This window comes from Saccoglossus kowalevskii, chromosome 11 (genome assembly GCF_978046115.1).
Source record: "Saccoglossus kowalevskii chromosome 11, keSacKowa6.1, whole genome shotgun sequence".
In the NCBI taxonomy this organism is placed as follows: Eukaryota; Metazoa; Hemichordata; class Enteropneusta; family Harrimaniidae; genus Saccoglossus; species Saccoglossus kowalevskii.
Genome location: NC_140651.1, coordinates 36,832,486 through 36,855,888, shown reverse-complemented (window position 1 = coordinate 36,855,888; position 23,403 = coordinate 36,832,486). Strand labels below are relative to the sequence as shown.

The window sequence follows — 23,403 nt, the reverse complement described above, 5'->3', positions numbered from 1 at the left end:
TATGACAATGATAAATTATCCTCATACCTCTTTCATACCTATTTAGGGGATATGACAACGATAAATTATCATCATACCTCTTTCATACCTATTTAGGGGATATGACAATGATAAATTCTCCTCATACCTCTTTCATACCTATTTAGAAGATATGACAATGATAAATTCTCCTCATACCTCTTTCATACCTATTTAGGGGATATGGCAACGATAAATTATCCTTATACCTCTTTCATACCTATTTAGGGGATATGACAATGATAAATTATCCTCATACCTCTTTCATACCTATTTAGGGGATATGACAATGATAAATTATCATCATACCTTTTTCATACCTATTTAGGGGATATGACAATGATAAATTCTCCTCATACCTCTTTCATACCTATTTAGGGGATATGACAATGATAAATTATCCTCATACCTCTTTCATACCTTTTTAGGGGATATGACAATGATAAATTCTCCTCATACCTTTTTCATACCTATTTAGGGGATATGACAATGATAAATTCTCCTCATACCTCTTTCATACCTATTTAGGGGATATGACAATGATAAATTATCCTCATACCTCTTTTATACCTATTTAGGGGATATGACAACAATAAATTATCCTCATACCTCTTTCATACCTCTTTAGGGGATATGACAATGATAAATTATCATCATACTTTTTTCATACCTATTTAGGGGATATGACAATGATAAATTCTCCTCATACCTCTTTAGGGGATATGACAATGATAAATTATCCTCATACAATGTACCTCTTTCATACCTATTTAGGGGATATGACAATGATAAATTCTCCTCATACCCCTTTCATACCTATTTAGGGGATATGACAACGATAAATTATCATCATACCTCTTTCATACCTATTTAGGGGATATGACAATGATAAATTCTCCTCATACCCCTTTCATACCTATTTAGGGGATATGACAATGATAAATTCTCCTCATACCTCTTTCATACCTCTTTAGGGGATATGACAATGGTAAATTATCCTCATACCTTTTTCATACCTATTTTGGGGATATGACAATGATAAATTATCATCATACCTTTTTCATACCTATTTAGGGGATATGACAATGATAAATTCTCCTCATACCTCTTTTATACCTATTTAGGGGATATGACAATGATAAATTATCCTTATATCTCTTTCATACCTATTTAGGGGATATGACAATGATAAATTATCCTCATACCTTTTTCATACCTATTTAGGGGATATGACAATGATAAATTATCATCATACCTTTTTCATACCTATTTAGGGGATATGACAATGATAAATTCTCCTCATACCTCTTTCATACCTATTTAGGGGATATGACAATGATAAATTATCCTCATACCTCTTTTACACCTATTTAGGGGATATGACAATGATAAATTATCCTCATACCTCTTTCATACCTATTTAGGGGATATGACAATGATAAATTATCCTCATACCTCTTTCATACCTATTTAGGGGATATGACAATGATAAATTATCCTCATACCTCTTTCATACCTATTTAGGAGATATGACAATGATAAATTATCATCATACCTCTTTTATAACTATTTAGGGGATATGACAATGATAAATTCTCCTCATACCTCTTTCATACCTCTTTAGGGGATATGACAATGATAAATTATCCTCATACAATGTACCTCTTTTATAACTATTTAGGGGATATGACAATGATAAATTATCCTCATACCTCTTTCATACCTATTTAGGGGATATGACAATGATAAATTATCCTCATCAATCTTTCATACCTATTTAGGGGATATGACAATGATAAATTCTCCTCATACCTCTTTCATACCTATTTAGGGGATATGACAATGATAAATTATCCTCATACCTCTTTCATACCTATTTAGGGGATATGACAATGATAAATTATCCTCATACCTCTTTCATACCTATTTAGGGGATATGACAATGATAAATTATCCTTATACCTCTTTCATACCTATTTAGGGGATATGACAATGATAAATTCTCCTCATACCTCTTTCATACCTATTTAGGGGATATGACAACGATAAGTTATCATCATACCTCTTTCATACCTATTTAGGGGATATGACAATGATAAATTATCCTCATACCTCTTTCATACCTATTTAGGGGATATGACAATGATAAATTCTCCTCATACCTCTTTCATACCTCTGTAGGGGATATGACAATGATAAATTATCCTCATACCTCTTTCATACCTATTTAGGGGATATGACAATGATAAATTATCCTCATACCTCTTTCATACCTATTTAGGGGATATGACAACGATAAGTTATCATCATACCTCTTTCATACCTATTTAGGGGATATGACAACGATAAATTATCCTCATACCTCTTTCATACCTATTTAGGGGATATGACAATGATAAATTCTCCTCATACCTCTTTCATACCTATTTAGGGGATATGACAACGATAAGTTATCATCATACCTCTTTCATACCTATTTAGGGGATATGACAATGATAAATTATCCTCATATCTCTTTCATACCTATTTAGGGGATATGACAATGATAAATTATCATCATACCTTTTTCATACCTATTTAGGGGATATGACAATGATAAATTCTCCTCATACCTCTTTTATACCTATTTAGGGGATATGACAATGATAAATTATCCTTATACCTCTTTCATACCTATTTAGGGGATATGACAATGATAAATTATCCTCATACCTTTTTCATACCTATTTAGGGGATATGACAATGATAAATTATCATCATACCTTTTTCATACCTATTTAGGGGATATGACAATGATAAATTCTCCTCATACCTCTTTCATACCTATTTAGGGGATATGACAATGATAAATTATCCTCATACCTCTTTTACACCTATTTAGGGGATATGACAATGATAAATTATCCTCATACCTCTTTCATACCTATTTAGGGGATATGACAATGATAAATTATCCTCATACCTCTTTCATACCTATTTAGGGGATATGACAATGATAAATTATCCTCATACCTCTTTCATACCTATTTAGGAGATATGACAATGATAAATTATCATCATACCTCTTTTATAACTATTTAGGGGATATGACAATGATAAATTCTCCTCATACCTCTTTCATACCTCTTTAGGGGATATGACAATGATAAATTATCCTCATACCTCTTTCATACCTATTTAGGGGATATGACAATGATAAATTATCCTCATCAATCTTTCATACCTATTTAGGGGATATGACAATGATAAATTCTCCTCATACCTCTTTCATACCTATTTAGGGGATATGACAATGATAAATTATCCTCATACCTCTTTCATACCTATTTAGGGGATATGACAATGATAAATTATCCTCATACCTCTTTCATACCTATTTAGGGGATATGACAATGATAAATTATCCTTATACCTCTTTCATACCTATTTAGGGGATATGACAATGATAAATTCTCCTCATACCTCTTTCATACCTATTTAGGGGATATGACAACGATAAGTTATCATCATACCTCTTTCATACCTATTTAGGGGATATGACAATGATAAATTATCCTCATACCTTTTTCATACCTATTTAGGGGATATGACAATGATAAATTCTCCTCATACCTCTTTCATACCTATTTAGGGGATATGACAACGATAAGTTATCATCATACCTCTTTCATACCTATTTAGGGGATATGACAATGATAAATTATCCTCATACCTTTTTCATACCTATTTAGGGGATATGACAATGATAAATTCTCCTCATACCTCTTTCATACCTCTTTAGGGGATATGACAATGATAAATTCTCCTCATACCTCTTTCATACCTATTTAGGGGATATGACAACGATAAGTTATCATCATACCTCTTTCATACCTATTTAGGGGATATGACAATGATAAATTATCCTCATACCTCTTTCATACCTATTTAGGGGATATGACAATGATAAATTCTCCTCATACCTCTTTCATACCTCTTTAGGGGATATGACAATGGTAAATTATCCTCATACCTTTTTCATACCTATTTTGGGGATATGACAATGATAAATTATCCTCATACCTCTTTCATACCTATTTAGGGGATATGACAATGATAAATTATCCTCATACAATGTACCTCTTTCATACATATTTAGGGGATATGACAATGATAAATTATCCTCATACAATGTACCTCTTTCATACCTATTTAGGGGATATGACAACAATAAATTATCCTCATACCTCTTTAGGGGATATGACAATGATAAATTATCATCATACCTTTTTCATACCTATTTAGGGGATATGACAATGATAAATTCTCCTCATACCTCTTTCATACCTATTTAGGGGATATGACAATGATAAATTATCCTCATACCTCTTTTATACCTATTTAGGGGATATGACAATGATAAATTATCCTCATACCTCTTTCATACCTATTTAGGGGATATGACAATGATAAATTATCCTCATACCTCTTTTATACCTATTTAGGGGATATGACAATGATAAATTATCCTCATACCTCTTTTATACCTATTTAGGGGATATGACAATGATAAATTATCATCATACCTTTTTCATACCTATTTAGGGGATATGACAATGATAAATTCTCCTCATACCTCTTTCATACCTATTTAGGGGATATGACAATGATAAATTATCCTCATACCTCTTTTATACCTATTTAGGGGATATGACAATGATAAATTATCCTCATACCTCTTTCATACCTATTTAGGGGATATGACAATGATAAATTATCCTCATACCTCTTTTATACCTATTTAGGGGATATGACAATGATAAATTATCCTCATACCTCTTTTATACCTATTTAGGGGATATGACAATGATAAATTCTCCTCATACCTCTTTCATACCTATTTAGGGGATATGACAATGATAAATTATCCTCATACCTCTTTCATACCTATTTAGGGGATATGACAATGATAAATTCTCCTCATACCTCTTTTATAACTATTTAGGGGATATGACAATGATAAATTCTCCTCATACCTCTTTAGGGGATATGACAATGATAAATTCTCCTCATACCTCTTTCATACCTATTTAGGGGATATGACAACGATAAATTATCATCATACCTCTTTCATACCTATTTAGGGGATATGACAATGATAAATTCTCCTCATACCCCTTTCATACCTATTTAGGGGATATGACAATGATAAATTATCCTCATACCTCTTTTATACCTATTTAGGGGATATGACAATGATAAATTATCCTCATACCTCTTTCATACCTATTTAGGGGATATGACAATGATAAATTATCCTCATACCTCTTTTATACCTATTTAGGGGATATGACAATGATAAATTATCCTCATACCTCTTTTATACCTATTTAGGGGATATGACAATGATAAATTATCATCATACCTTTTTCATACCTATTTAGGGGATATGACAATGATAAATTCTCCTCATACCTCTTTCATACCTATTTAGGGGATATGACAATGATAAATTATCCTCATACCTCTTTCATACCTATTTAGGGGATATGACAATGATAAATTATCCTCATACCTCTTTCATACCTATTTAGGGGATATGACAATGATAAATTATCCTCATACCTCTTTTATACCTATTTAGGGGATATGACAATGATAAATTATCCTCATACCTCTTTTATACCTATTTAGGGGATATGACAATGATAAATTCTCCTCATACCTCTTTCATACCTATTTAGGGGATATGACAATGATAAATTATCCTCATACCTCTTTCATACCTATTTAGGGGATATGACAATGATAAATTCTCCTCATACCTCTTTTATAACTATTTAGGGGATATGACAATGATAAATTCTCCTCATACCTCTTTAGGGGATATGACAATGATAAATTCTCCTCATACCTCTTTCATACCTATTTAGGGAATATGACAACGATAAATTATCATCATACCTCTTTCATACCTATTTAGGGGATATGACAATGATAAATTCTCCTCATACCCCTTTCATACCTATTTAGGGGATATGACAATGATAAATTCTCCTCATACCTCTTTCATACCTATTCAGGGGATATGACAATGATAAATTCTCCTCATACCTCTTTCATACCTATTTAGGGGATATGACAATGATAAATTCTCCTCATACCTCTTTCATACCTATTTAGGGGATATGACAATGGTAAATTATCCTCATACCTCTTTCATACCTATTTAGGGGATATGACAATGATAAATTATCCTCATACCTCTTTCATAACTATTTAGGGGATATGACAATGATAAATTATCACCATACCTCTTTTATAACTATTTAGGGGATATGACAATGATAAATTATCCTCATACCTCTTTCATACCTATTTAGGGAATATGACAACGATAAATTATCCACATACTTCTTTCATACCTATTTAGGGGATATGACAATGATAAATTCTCCTCATACCTCTTTCATACCCACACCTCTTTTATAACTATTTAGGGGATATGACAACGATAAATTCTCCTCATACCTTTTTCATACCTATTTAGGGGATATGACAATGATAAATTCTCCTCATACCTCTTTCATACCTATTTAGGGGATATGACAATGAAAAATTCTCCTCATACCTCTTTCATACCTCTTTAGGGGATATGACAATGATAAATTATCCTCATACCTCTTTCATACCTATTTAGGGGATATGACAATGATAAATTATCCTCATACCTCTTTTATACCTATTTAGGGGATATGACAATGATAAATTATCCTCATACCTTTTTCATACCTATTTAGGGGATATGACAATGATAAATTCTCCTCATACCTCTTTCATACCTATTTAGGGGATATGACAACGAAAAATTCTCCTCATACCTCTTTCATACCTCTTTAGGGGATATGACAATGATAAATTCTCCTCATACCTCTTTCATACCTCTGTAGGGGATATGACAATGATAAATTATCCTCATACAATGTACCTCTTTCATACCTATTTAGGGGATATGACAACGATAAATTATCCTCATACCTCTTTCATACCTATTTAGGGGATATGACAATGATAAATTCTCCTCATACCTCTTTCATACCTATTTAGGGGATATGACAACGATAAGTTATCATCATACCTCTTTCATACCTATTTAGGGGATATGACAATGATAAATTATCCTCATACCTCTTTCATACCTATTTAGAGGATATGACAATGATAAATTCTCCTCATACCTCTTTCATACCTCTTTAGGGGATATGACAATGGTAAATTATCCTCATACCTTTTTCATACCTATTTTGGGGATATGACAATGATAAATTATCCTCATACCTCTTTCATACCTATTAAGGGGATATGACAATGATAAATTATCCTCATACAATGTACCTCTTTCATACATATTTAGGGGATATGACAATGATAAATTATCCTCATACAATGTACCTCTTTCATACCTATTTAGGGGATATGACAACAATAAATTATCCTCATACCTCTTTCATACCTCTTTAGGGGATATGACAATGATAAATTATCATCATACCTTTTTCATACCTATTTAGGGGATATGACAATGATAAATTCTCCTCATACCTCTTTCATACCTATTTAGGGGATATGACAATGATAAATTATCCTCATACCTCTTTTATACCTATTTAGGGGATATGACAATGATAAATTATCCTCATACCTCTTTCATACCTATTTAGGGGATATGACAATGATAAATTATCCTCATACCTCTTTTATACCTATTTAGGGGATATGACAATGATAAATTATCCTCATACCTCTTTTATACCTATTTAGGGGATATGACAATGATAAATTATCATCATACCTTTTTCATACCTATTTAGGGGATATGACAATGATAAATTCTCCTCATACCTCTTTCATACCTATTTAGGGGATATGACAATGATAAATTATCCTCATACCTCTTTTATACCTATTTAGGGGATATGACAATGATAAATTATCCTCATACCTCTTTCATACCTATTTAGGGGATATGACAATGATAAATTATCCTCATACCTCTTTTATACCTATTTAGGGGATATGACAATGATAAATTCTCCTCATACCTCTTTCATACCTATTTAGGGGATATGACAATGATAAATTATCATCATACCTCTTTTATAACTATTTAGGGGATATGACAATGATAAATTCTCCTCATACCTCTTTCATACCTCTTTAGGGGATATGACAATGATAAATTATCCTCATACAATGTACCTCTTTCATACCTATTTAGGGGATATGACAATGATAAATTATCCTCATATCTCTTTCATACCTCTTTAGGGGATATGACAATGATAAATTATCCTCATACAATGTACCTCTTTCAAATCTATTTAGGGGATATGACAATGATAAATTATCCTCATACCTCTTTTATACCTATTTAGGGGATATGACAATGATAAATTATCCTCATACCTCTTTTATACCTATTTAGGGGATATGACAATGATAAATTATCCTCATACCTCTTTCATACCTATTTAGGGGATATGACAATGATAAATTATCCTCATACCTCTTTTATACCTATTTAGGGGATATGTCAATGATAAATTCTCCTCACACCTCTTTCATACCTATTTAGGGGATATGACAATGATAAATTATCCTCATACCTCTTTCATACCTATTTAGGGGATATGACAATGATAAATTCTCCTCATACCTCTTTTATAACTATTTAGGGGATATGACAATGGTAAATTATTTTCATACCTCTTTCATATCTATTTAGGGGATATGACAATGATAAATTATCCTCATACCTCTTTCATACCTATTTAGGGGATATGACAATGATAAATTCTCCTCATACCTCTTTCATACCTATTTAGGGGATATGACAATGATAAATTATCATCATACCTCTTTTATAACTATTTAGGGGATATGACAATGATAAATTCGCCTCATACCTCTTTCATACCTATTTAGGGGATATGACAATGATAAATTATCCTCATACCTTTTTTTATACCTATTTAGGGGATATGACAATGATAAATTATCCTCATACCTTTTTTTATACCTATTTAGGGGATATGACAATGATAAATTATCATCATACCTCTTTTATAACTATTTAGGGGATATGACAATGATAAATTCTCCTCATACCTCTTTCATACCTCTTTAGGGGATATGACAATGGTAAATTCTCCTCATACCTCCTTCATACCTATTTAGGGGATATGACAATGATAAATTCTCCTCATACCTCTTTCATACCTATTTAGGGGATATGACAACGATAAATTATCCTCATACCTCTTTCATACCTATTTAGGAGATATGACAATGATAAATTATCCTCATACCTCTTTCATACCTATTTAGGGGATATGACAATGATAAATTATCCTCATACCTCTTTCATACCTATTTAGGGGATATGACAATGATAAATTATCTTCATACCTCTTTTATAACTATTTAGGAGATATGACAACGATAAATTATCGTCATACCTCTTTAGGGGATATGACAATGATAAATTATCCTCATATCTCTTTTATACCTATTTAGGGGATATGACAATGATAAATTATCCTCATACCTCTTTCATACCGGGGATATGACAATGATAAATTCTCCTCATACCTCTTTCATACCTATTTAGGGGATATGACAATGATAAATTATCCTCATACCTCTTTTATACCTATTTAGGGGATATGACAATGATAAATTCTCCTCATACCTCTTTCATACCTATTTAGGGGATATGACAATGATAAATTATCCTCATACCTCTTTCATACCTATTTAGGGGATATGATAATGATAAATTCTCCTCATACCTCTTTCATACCTCTTTAGGGGATATGACAATGGTAAATTCTCCTCATACCTCCTTCATACCTATTTAGGGGATATGACAATGATAAATTCTCCTCATACCTCTTTCATACCTATTTAGGGGATATGACAACGATAAATTATCCTCATACCTCTTTCATACCTATTTAGGAGATATGACAATGATAAATTATCCTCATACCTCTTTCATACCTATTTAGGGGATATGACAATGATAAATTATCCTCATACCTCTTTCATACCTATTTAGGGGATATGACAATGATAAATTATCTTCATACCTCTTTTATAACTATTTAGGAGATATGACAACGATAAATTATCGTCATACCTCTTTAGGGGATATGACAATGATAAATTATCCTCATATCTCTTTTATACCTATTTAGGGGATATGACAATGATAAATTATCCTCATACCTCTTTCATACCGGGGATATGACAATGATAAATTCTCCTCATACCTCTTTCATACCTATTTAGGGGATATGACAATGATAAATTATCCTCATACCTCTTTTATACCTATTTAGGGGATATGACAATGATAAATTCTCCTCATACCTCTTTCATACCTATTTAGGGGATATGACAATGATAAATTATCCTCATACCTCTTTCATACCTATTTAGGGGATATGACAATGATAAATTATCCTCATACCTCTTTCATACCTATTTAGGGGATATGACAATGATAAATTATCCTCATACCTCTTTCATACCTATTTAGGGGATATGACAACGATAAATTATCCTCATACTTCTTTCATACCTATTTAGGGGATATGACAATGATAAATTATCCTCATACCTCTTTCATATCTATTTAGGGGATATGACAATGATAAATTCTCCTCATACCTCTTTCATACCTCTTTACGGGATATGACAATGGTAAATTATCCTCATACCTTTTTCATACCTATTTAGGGGATATGACAATGATAAATTCTCCTCATACCTCTTTCATACCTATTTAGGGGATATGACAATGATAAATTCTCCTCATACCTCTTTCATACCTATTTAGGGGATATGACAATGATAAATTATCCTCATACCTCTTTTATACCTATTTAGGGGATATGACAATGATAAATTCTCCTCATACCTCTTTCATACCTCTTTACGGGATATGACAATGGTAAATTATTCTCATACCTTTTTCATACCTATTTAGGGGATATGACAATGATAAATTCTCCTCATACCTCTTTCATACCTATTTAGGGGATATGACAATGATAAATTCTCCTCATACCTCTTTCATACCTATTTAGGGGATATGACAATGATAAATTCTCCTCATACCTCTTTCATACCTATTTAGGGGATATGACAATGATAAATTATCCTCATACCTCTTTTATACCTATTTAGGGGATATGACAATGATAAATTCTCCTCATACCTCTTTCATACCTATTTAGGGGATATGACAATGATAAATTCTCCTCATACCTCTTTCATACCTATTTAGGGGATATGACAATGATAAATTCTCCTCATACCTCTTTCATACCTATTTAGGGGATATGACAATGATAAATTATCCTCATACCTCTTTTATACCTATTTAGGGGATATGACAATGATAAATTATCCTCATACCTCTTTCATACCTATTTAGGGGATATGACAATGATAAATTATCCTCATACCTCTTTCATACCTATTTAGGGGATATGACAATGATAAATTATCCTCATACCTCTTTCATACCTATTTAGGGGATATGACAATGATAAATTATCCTCATACCTCTTTCATACCTATTTAGGGGATATGACAATGATAAATTATCCTCATACCTCTTTTACACCTATTTAGGGGATATGACAACGATAAATTATCCTCATACCTCTTTCATACCTATTTAGGGGATATGACAATGATAAATTATCCTCATACCTCTTTCATACCTATTTAGGGGATATGACAATGATAAATTATCCTCATACCTTTTTCATACCTATTTAGGGGATATGACAATGATAAATTATCCTCATACCTCTTTTACACCTATTTAGGGGATATGACAACGATAAATTATCCTCATACCTCTTTCATACCTCTTTAGGGGATATGACAATGATAAATTATCCTCATACCTTTTTCATACCTATTTAGGGGATATGACAATGATAAATTATCCTCATACCTCTTTCATACCTATTTAGGAGATATGACAATGATAAATTATCCTCATACCTCTTTTACACCTATTTAGGGGATATGACAACGATAAATTATCCTCATACCTCTTTCATACCTATTTAGGGGATATGACAATGATAAATTATCCTCATACCTTTTTCATACCTATTTAGGGGATATGACAATGATAAATTATCCTCATACCTCTTTCATACCTATTTAGGGGATATGACAATGATAAATTATCCTCATACCTCTTTCATACCTATTTAGGGGATATGACAATGATAAATTATCCTCATACCTCTTTCATACCTATTTAGGGGATATGACAATGATAAATTATCCTCATACCTCTTTCATACCTATTTAGGGGATATGACAATGATAAATTATCCTCATACCTCTTTCATTGAGGTTTGCATTTTTTTAAAACTTTCTTCTTTTGAAGACAGTGCTTCTCTGAGTGCAGTAACTGTGTCTTCTTCTTGCTGTATTCTTTCTTCTAATTGTCGGATTTGGCATTGATGTTGGTTCTGAACAGTTTTTAATTTCTGGTGTTTACTCTCAATCAACTGAAAAATTAAATAACATGTGTTGAGCATTTATTGCATGTGACATACACAGCTGATATCAGGTGGGCATATCACACTTGTCTGCTGATATCAGGTGGGCATGTCACACTTGTCTGCTGATATCAGGTGGGCATGTCACACTTGTCTGCTGATATCAGGTGGGCATGTCACACTTGTCTGCTGATATCAGGTGGGCATGTCACACTTGTCTGCTGATATCAGGTGGGCATGTCACACTTGTCTGCTGATATCAGGTGGGCATGTCACACTTGTCTGCTGATATCCGGTGGGCATGTCACACTTGTCTGCTGATATCCGGTGGGCATGTCACACTTGTCTGCTGATATCCACTGGGCATGTCACACTTGTCTGCTGATATCAGGTGGGCATGTCACACTTGTCTGCTTTTATTATTACCTTTTTCAGTCTTGTGCATTCAGCTTTCATATTGTGATGTTCATATTGCAAGTCTTCAATATCGTCTTCATCCATCTCACCAGTGTTGCTCACTTTCACTTTTTTAAGATCCACTTTAGAAAGTTTATTTTCAAGTCTGAAAAAAAAAACTTGTCTATCAGTGTTGGTGCATTTAGTAAATTGTACATATTGTCATACTGTTTTCTCTCCTGCTATCATACAAATGAGACATGGTTACTACCGCCACACATGCACCATGTTGTAAGTTGGCAATGTTGCTTTCAGACTACTAGCACTTTTACCCGACCTCTTTCCAACAGCAGAGCAGGAAGAGTCCTAGAAGAGACCGTGAATTTGAATGCCATATTTGCTCAAAACATCAAGAAAGTAAAATTGAATGGTTTTACTGTAAATTAAGCTGGATGAAACCAAGCAATACTTGCCCTTCCATATTTATCTTCATGTCACTATGCTGACTTTCCAATGCACAAATTTTAATGTCTTTTGACCGAATTATTCTTCTTGTTTCGGCAACTTCTTTTTCTAATTGATTTATCTTTTCAGCTAGAATGCTGTCTTTATTTTTCAAATGTTTCAAGTGCAGTCAGGTTAAAGATAACAATTTAAACAATCAAACAAGCAGCCTGTCGGCTGAGATAGCTCCGCTGTTAGCAATGCACATGGCAATTAAAGAACAGAAGATATCATTAGAAAATGAACAAATCTGAGAGAGGTCCACATGTAGTACCTATATGTATAATATATCAAAGCAATTGGACTTGCGGTTTTCAACAAGAAGTCGAAAATATCACTTTTTACCAAAAATTACAAAAATATTCATCAAAATTAGAGAATTAAAGATATCATTATGAAATGAACAAATCTGAGAGAGGTCCACATGTAGTACCTATATATGTAATATCAAAGCAATTGGACTTGCGGTTTTCAACAAGAAGTCGAAAATATCACTTTTTACCAAAAATTACAAAAATATTCACCGAAATTAGAGAATTAAAGATATCATTACAAAATGAACAAATCTGAGAGAGGTCCACATGTAGTACCTATATATGTAATATCAAAGCAATTGGACTTGCGGTTTTCAACAAGAAGTCGAAAATATCACTTTTTACCAAAAATTACAAAAATATTCACCAAAATTAGAGAATTAAAGATATCATTACAAAATGAACAAATCTGAGAGAGGTCCACATGTAGTACCTATATATGTAATATCAAAGCAATTGGACTTGCGGTTTTCAACAAGAAGTCGAAAATATCAATTTTTACCAAAAATTACAAAAATATTCACCGAAATTAGAGAATTAAAGATATCATTACAAAATGAACAAATCTGAGAGAGGTCCACATGTAGTACCTATATATGTAATATCAAAGCAATTGGACTTGCGGTTTTCAACAAGAAGTCGAAAATATCACTTTTTACCAAAAATTACAAAAATATTCACCAAAATTAGAGAATTAAAGATATCATTACAAAATGAACAAATCTGAGAGAGGTCCACATGTAGTACCTATATATGTAATATCAAAGCAATTGGACTTGCGGTTTTCAACAAGAAGTCGAAAATATCACTTTTTACCAAAAATGACAAAAATATTCACCAAAATTAGAGAATTAAAGATATCATTACAAAATGAACAAATCTGAGAGAGGTCCACATGTAGTACCTATATATGTAATATCAAAGCAATTGCACTTGCGGTTTTCAACAAGAAGTCGAAAATATCACTTTTTACTAAAAATGACAAAAATATTCACCAAAATTAGAGAATTGAAGATATCATCATGAAATGAACAAATCTGAGAGAGGTCCACATGTAGTACCTATATACGTAATATCAAAGCAATTGCACTTGCGGTTTTCAACAAGAAGTCGAAAATATCACTTTTTACTAAAAATGACAAAAATATTCACCAAAATTAGAGAATTGAAGATATCATCATGAAATGAACAAATCTGAGAGAGGTCTACCCAAGGTACATATACACCAAGTATCAAAGCATTCAGGCTTGTAGTTTTCAAGAAGAAGTCGAAAAAGTAAAACATTGACACGGACGACGACGACGACGGACAATCACTCATATGATAAGCTCCGCTCGACAAAGTCGACAGCAGAGCTAAAAATACAAATACACTAACGACATCTTACATTAGATAACACTCCAACCATACAACTACTACACTGTCAGCATAAAGCAGATAACACTCCAACCATACAACTACTACACTGTCAGCATAAAGCAGATAACACTCCAACCATACAACTACTACACTGTCAGCATAAAGCAGATAACACTCCAACCATACAACTACTACACTGTCAGCATAAAACAGATGAAACATTGTAAAGGATATTTCATACGACTTCTTCTTGTGTTCTTCAACAGTTGGCAAATCTTCCAAATATCTTTCAAGTGTGTCATTTCTATTCTTCAATTTATCATATTTATCATTAAAAAGTTGGAACTTATTTGTCCATTCATCAAGCTGTTCTTCTTTTTCATTTATCTAAGATATACACATAAATAATGACTATATACCAATTAATAAACAATTATATCATATATACATGTCATGTTACTGTACTTACAATCAATGAATGAACAGGTGAACAAGGAGAGGTCAACATAAATAAAGTCAGAATTATTTTTCACCTGTTTTTGGAGCAGATCAGCTTCTCTCTTTTTTGCCAATGCTAATTGCTTTAAAGCAGTTTGTGTCTCTTCAAGTTCATACTCTGTTTGGCTGTTGAAAAAAAACAGTGCACAATGACATCTCAACATTTTGTTTATTTTAACACAATTCACTGTACATACTGTATACTATATGCTAACAACCGCTTGTCACCAAGATTTAACCTAAGCGTCAGATTAATACAATCAAAGAAAGCTTAGAAAGAACTCCCATGTGCTGAGAGTATTGGAGACACATTAAATATAATTCGAAATTACTTAGCTGAAAACTAATTATGCAAATCAGAAAATTAATATGACCAGATTTGAGTGTAAAACTAATGAGGTCTGCGCAATGTAACAGAAAATCTATGTCTCCAAGTTTAATTGAAATGTGATTAGAACCAAAAAATTATGAATTATTATGCTTATTAGGGAATTAATATGAACAGATTTTTACCCCAAACTAATTAGGTTTGTACATTGTCCTAGAGCATCTTTGTACTAAGTTTCATTGAAATGGAATAATTAGCACCGTGAAAACTCCAAAATTTCGACCCCTCTAAAAATTTGACCGCCTATTTATTTGCCGGGTTTCGGTGTTTTATTTACCTCCAAATTTTCGACTCCACTAAAAATTGCCGACTCATTCTTATTCGAAAATTGCGACCAGTTTTAGTTTTCCCCCAAACGAAAAAAAAAACGATGTGAGCGTTCAAACGGGACCTTCCTCAAAGGCATGAATGCGGGTTTCTGATTGACTGAGAGATTTTTATTTTATTGGTAACGAAAATATATTCTAAATAAACGAAGTTTCAAATAAAAACGAACACAAAAATCTCGGCATGCTGCGTTTCTGAATTGTTGATTATTACTGTACTCAGTAGTGATTATAATAATGTACACAAAATAAATTTGTTGAATGGTTATGAAATACAAATAAAAGTCAACTTAGTTTCATCGTAAGCAAATGATTCCGGTCTCGTATAAACGTTTGATGCTGTAGGATATCCGCCATGTTCTCTTAGGTCAAATAGGTCAAATCGCTAATTAACCAATCAAAAAGCTGGATGATGCGAAAACGGCATGATTTTTTTTAAATAAAAAAATTAGTTGTTTTTAAAAAATAAACTGGTCATCTGAAGAATAATTTAACATTGTTCACAGTGATAACAGCTCATTCTCGAAAGGAAGCTTACCCGCTCACGCTAGTCACGATAAAAATCATACACGTGTACTCTTGAATAGACAGACGTCAATGACTACGGTAAAACTTAGACTCTATTTTAGCCGGCAGGATTGATTGAAATGTCCGAAAAATGACGCCAAAATACACCTTAAAAGTCCCATTTTATTTTCTTAAATCCCATTATATTTTTTAATCCAAGGGCGAATTTACGGCAGAATTTGGTCCCTCAAATCACCGGTACGGTGCTCAAATAAGGGACACGTGAGCTTTGATTCTAACCGGATACATTGCACTGGGTCGGGGAGATCGTTTGCTAAACTTCCATGTATCTTTTGTCCAATGGGTACCTGTACTTCGAACATTCGCAAGTTTTCCTAGGTAGTGCGAGACAGCTTTGTCTTTTGACCTATTAGTTTTGTGCTGACCTCTTCTCCGCGTCTTGATGTTTTGTTTTGCTTGTCATAATACTCACTGATTGATGACTTTGTTTAGATTTTGAGTTACAACTCGGCCACGACCTTTGCTTTTACCGTGAAACATGAGGAAGTTTACGTCAATTGACGGACATTGCATTTTTTAAAAACTAATGAAGCACACTGTCTATCATCCCCATTTTTTTTTGCTGATTTCTATTCTGAAAAATTCGACCGTCCGAAAATGCACCTTAATTTTGACTCTAAAAACACGTCACATTTCTAACACAAATTATTTAAAACCGGTCGAAATTTTGGAGTTTTTACGGTACTTTAGATATCAGTGTGAAAGATTAAAATTGGTTAATTATGCAAATTAGGTAATTAATATGTACAGATTTTAACCCACAATTATTCAGGTCTGTCTATTGTCCTACAGCATCCATGTACATTCATTGATATGTGATGTATAGTACCTGAGATATCAGTGTGAAAGTTGGTTAATTATGCAAATTAGGTGATTAATATGCACAAATATTTACCGGAAACTAATTGGGTCTGCATAATTCTAGATTCATTGAAATATGATGATTAGTACTTTAGATATCAGTAGAAAAGCTGAAAATTAATTATGCAAATTAGGTAATTAATATGCACAATTATTTACCCTAAAACTAATCAGGTCTCTGCATAGTCCTAAAGGATCTATGTACCAAGTTTCATTGAAATGCGATGATTAGTACTTGAGATACCCGTGGAAAAGCTGAAAATTAACTAATTATGCAAATTAGGTGATTAATATGCACAAATATTTATCGAAAACAATCAATCTCTGCATAGTCCTTGAGTATGTAAGTACCAAGTTTCATTGAAATGTAATGCTAACTACTTATATCAAATGCTGAAAATTAATTAATTATGCAAATTAGGTAATTAATATGTACTGATATTACCATAAAAACTATCAGGTCTGTGCAGTGTCGTATGACATCTATGTACCAAGTTTCATTGAAATGTGATGATTAGTACTTGAGATATCAGTGGAAAAACCGAAAATTGACTAATCATTATGCAAATTAGGTAATTAGTATCCACGGATTATTACCAAAAACTAATCAAAACCTAGCATTAGTTCAGAGCATCTATGTACCAAGTTTCATCGAAATCCAATGAGTGGTTGTTTAGATATCAGTGGAACAGTCATGGAACCACTAAAAAATAGCTAATTATCATGCAAATTAGGTAATTAATATGCACGGATTTTTACCAAAAATTAATCAAATCTGCGCATATGTTCAGAGCATCTATGTACCAAGTTTCATCAAAATCCAATGAGTGGTTCTTTAGATATCAGTGGAACAGTCATAGAACAGCTAAAAATTAGCTAATTATCATGCAAATTAGGTAATTAACGAGCATGGATTTTTACCAAAACCTAATCAAATCTGCGCATTGGCCCAGAGCATCTATGCACCAAGTTTCATCAAAAACCGATGTATGGTTCTTGAGATAGCAGTGGAACAGTCGGACACACATACACACATACACACATACACACATACACACATACAGACACACTAACTGCAAAGACTCCCATTTTGTGCTTCGCACATGGGAGTCAAAAATGACAACAATTTTAGTGTCTTTGAGTTGAATTTATTGCATTTTTATCATTTGTACCTACTTTGAACAAATAGATCAAGACGTATTTGAGAAAAGAGCAAGAGCAGATAAACATGATTTAAATTAAAGAGGCAATAGCCACCTCAAACTAATTTTTGGTTCATTACAAATTTTGTGAATCATATTTTTTTTATTTGCAATTGTATAACTTGTTTAAGACCCAGTATTGATTATGGTCACTTTCTTGTTGTATGGCGGTAAAAACAACATCTAAGAATGATAATAAATTCATAAATTCTGCGCATGGGTAACTTCAGGAAAATATAACAACTGTTTTAGACTGATGTTGACAGACTCAACACAAAAACAATATCAAACATTGTAAAATGCCTGAAAACCTGTAATTAGTATTAACAATGCATAGTCCTTGTGTTGTTTTTACCACTAGCCAAGCTCTGTGTCAGCTCAGTCACATGTCTACCAAAGGGCTTCATGCATCATCAGTATGTCAATGTCAATTTCAATTCAGTATGACTAGAAGTCCATATACTGACACAAAATGTGGCTATTATAATCGCACAGACAGACAGAGAAACTAGCTTGGATACCATTGCATTCAAGTGTACACACTTTCAAGTGGATCAGATGATATAGTGATGATTCAGGTCATGAAACAAAGTTTGAATGAAATTTTCAAGAAGTGGTCAAAGACTAGTTTAAGTATCAGAATTTAGCCATTTTGATTACCAAAAATGCCAGTCAATCATATTTGATCAGATGGCAATTAATATTCAACAATATATGATTGTGCACAACCAAGATTCCTTTACTTAATTGATTTTCATGAATCAGACAGAGAAACGAATGGACCAGCATTTGTCTCCCAAGATGTATATGATCAGTCCAGATATGTCTAAGATACATAAGTTTGTACTGCATTCCAGCAAGGAGTGAACATATTCAAGACTGGATTAGTTGAGGTCGACCTACCCAAGTCGTGTACTCATTTGATGTATATCTGTATTCTGACTTGACGCTAACTCAGCTATGTGAGCTTTCAATGCAGCAGTTTCATACTGGTATTCTTGCATCTTTATAACTTCATCACCATGGTTAAGACCAACCATCTGCAATCTGCCTGATTCTCTTTTTCTCAACTCTTCTTGCATGTGATGGATCTGCATCTTTTGCCTGAAAAAGACAATGTTATTTTTGTAAATCTTGTGTTTAAACGATATATTAAGAGATATACTTTCTTTGTAGGCCTTATATATCAAATGCAATAATTACGGTATTGGTAATACATTACCATTAGCATTTCCATAGATTCTGTTGGGATTGAGTTTCCAGAACCTTAGGGCATCACCAGGGCCACTGAATTGCACATGTAATTTTCTGACAGTCCTTTTAATTGATCAAAATTTTATGTGACATATTCTCCATACAATCTGTCTGCAATGTGCAACTTGGACTACTTCTTTCTAAATTTATGTCATGATCCTTTAATACCCGCTGCCAATGCGTTCAAGCAAACATGCAACATTTCATACAGGATTTACAAGCCATGCATGCCACAGTCCGCCATAGTTATCAAATTTAAGAAATATAGTAATATTGTTTATAGTAATATAGTTCGAACATAAACATGTCAGAAGTATGGATCCAGAAGATGATGCTTGATTATGATCATTTTTTAACATTAAAATGATTGACATCTTGTATCTGATCATCAAATGAGGCCTTGTCAATATTGAGAAATATTGCTCTGGAACAGCATTAATTAAAACAAAATTGCCACCAGTCGGTCATTTTGAATACATTATATATCTATAACATGATGTAAAACGAATATATGAAATTTGAACATAATCAGTCAAAGCATGTCAAGAGATATGGCTCTAGAAGTGCATTCATTTAAACAAAATGGCCACCAGTCAGTCATTTTGAATCCGATCTGAGAAAATAAAATGATGTGCATCAAGGTCCCACAATGTCCAACGTATGTACCAAGTTTTAAGAACATCCATCCATAAACACCAAGATCCAGTTCTGGAATGCCAGAAATGCTTGATTTTTGATGACAGACAGACGCACACACAGACGCACAGACGCACGCACGCATGGATACATGGACCACAAAGGTCAAAACACAAGTCCCAGTTTTCGGACTGCGTCCAAATAGAGACTAAAAACTATAGTTCAGATTTGTGTACCACAGGGTGATGTTTGCTGGTATTATATTGATTATATGTGGTTGTTAGTGGCTTATTAATGTTTTATTTGTTTTTTATTGTCTACTTCTTTTATCTACGTCCTTATCGTTTCATTTTTCTACTTATCAGTATTTTTGTTTTTTCCCATGAATATACATGTATGGTAATTTGGCCCAGAAACACCTGTGGCTGGTGTAAATTAAACTGTCATAGTATATGGCCGTAGCTCTTAAAGTTGAAATTGCTTCCTTTAACTGTAATGGTACAGCCAATTCATTAAAAAGACGGGAAATGTTTACTTGGATGAGGAATAAACCTCATAATATATTTTGTTTGCAAGAAACACACTCTTTATTGGACCAAGAATGTCTTTGAAATTCTGAATGGGGCAAGGATATAATTTTCAATCACGGTACAGGAAACCAACGTGGTGTGGCTATTTTTATAAAGAATAATTTATCTTACGTTATTCATAATCGGAGAAGTGGCCAAGATGGGAAATGGATTATGATCGAAATGACAGTTGATTGCTTACGTTTTACCATAGTATGTTTATATGCTCCAAATAATGACAAGGCAAATTTTATAGATAACATTATTTCTAATTTTGGCGATTTTTGCGATTCTATGGAAATAATTATCTGTGGAGATTTCAATAGTCCAAATCGAAATAGTTGACAGGGCGGGTAACACAGGGCAAGAAATAAAATTCAACAATTAATGTTAACATTTAGTTGATGTTTTGCGACTGCACAATCCAGATGTTAGACGATATACTTGGAGGAGGGGTAAACAAGCTAGAAGAATTGATTATATCCTGGTACCTTTTTCACTTGTATCCAAAATTACTATGGCAACAATTGGAGAGAGTTTTCACTCAGATCATTGTTTAATTAGTATTGGTGTCGAAACCAGTACGTTTCAACGAGGGAAAGGGTATTGGCATTTTAACACTTCCTTGTTGAGTGATGATAAATTTGTGAATCAGTCTAAACAATTTATTACCAAATTTTTTCGATAACAATATTGGAACTGCAAATCCTCATTATGCATGGACTTGTTTAAGTGTGCTTTAAGGGGTCATTGTATAAAGTTTGGTTCAATTAAGAAAAAAGATATAAAGAAAAGGAAAACTCGCTACTCATCAATAAGCTACAACGTTTGATTGATTCCACTGATAGCCCATCCACTTATAATTTACAACAACAGGAGGAACTTGAATTATTGTATTCTGAAAAAAACTGCTGGTGCAATGATTCGTTCTAAAGTTTGCTAGTCTTTGAAAGGTGAACGCCCTAATAAATACTTTTTAAATTTGGTGCATAGGAATTATTCACGTAAAAATGTAACTAGATTGATTTTGTATGATGACACGGTATTATCTAATCCTGGTGATATCTTGAAGGAGGAAGTAAAATTCTATGCTAATTTATACTCTTATAACGGTGCTGAATCGCTGAATAACAACCAGAATGATAGTTTCTATCCACACAATTATAAACCATGTTTGGACGAAAAGAGGCAATTACTATGTGAAGGCTCCATTACACCAGCTGAGCTTTTGAATGCTATTCAATCTTTTCCAAATGGAAAATCGCCAGGTTTAGATGGTATTCCCATCAAAATATATAAAACGTTTTATCCACAGCTGTGTAGTCATATAATACAATGTTTCAATTATTCGATTGAGTGTGGAAGAATGTCACTTTCTCAGAGAGAGGGACTTTTAACATTGCTTTTAAAACAGGACCCTCAGAGGCATGATAAAGACCCAACTCTTTTAAAAAATTGGCGGCCATTAACTCTACTATGTTGCGATTACCGCATTTTAGCAAAAAAGTTATTTCTGATATCGTCGGGCATGACCAAACTGGGTTTATTCATGGGAGGTTTATTGCCGACAACATCAGAAGAATTTTAGAAATTATTGAATATTATGAGCATGAAAATGAACCTGGGCTTATATTTAGAGCTGACTTTGAAAAGGCATTTGATAAGCTAAGTTGGGGGTTTATAATTCGAAGTCTAATTTTTTTCAATTTTGGTTCCTCATTCATTTCTTGGGTAAAGGTTATATATAATAGTATTCATAGTCGTATTATTAATTTTGGTAATATTTCACATACATTTCACCTTTTTCGAGGCGTTCGGCAAGGATGTCCGTTATCTCCATATTTATTTGTCATTAGCGTGGAACTACTAGCTATTCGGGCGAGGAGTTGTGTCAATATTAAAGGTTTATTCATTG

At 33.0% G+C, this 23,403-nt stretch overlaps 1 protein-coding gene across 1 annotated transcript in view; it reads right to left on the bottom strand.

Annotated features, from left to right (window-relative positions):
• Nucleotides 1-23,403, bottom strand: part of LOC102806612 (centrosomal protein of 85 kDa-like) — an 88,028-nt gene that overhangs the window by 38,308 nt on the left and 26,317 nt on the right. The window contains exons 5-10 of the mRNA XM_085505161.1: nt 19,933-20,133; nt 15,700-15,790; nt 15,401-15,553; nt 13,463-13,617; nt 13,020-13,155; nt 12,432-12,602 (exon numbers count right to left, since the gene is read on the bottom strand). Coding sequence (XP_085361287.1) covers nt 12,432-12,602; nt 13,020-13,155; nt 13,463-13,617; nt 15,401-15,553; nt 15,700-15,790; nt 19,933-20,133 — 907 coding nt within the window. The remainder of the gene's footprint in view (nt 1-12,431; nt 12,603-13,019; nt 13,156-13,462; nt 13,618-15,400; nt 15,554-15,699; nt 15,791-19,932; nt 20,134-23,403) is intronic.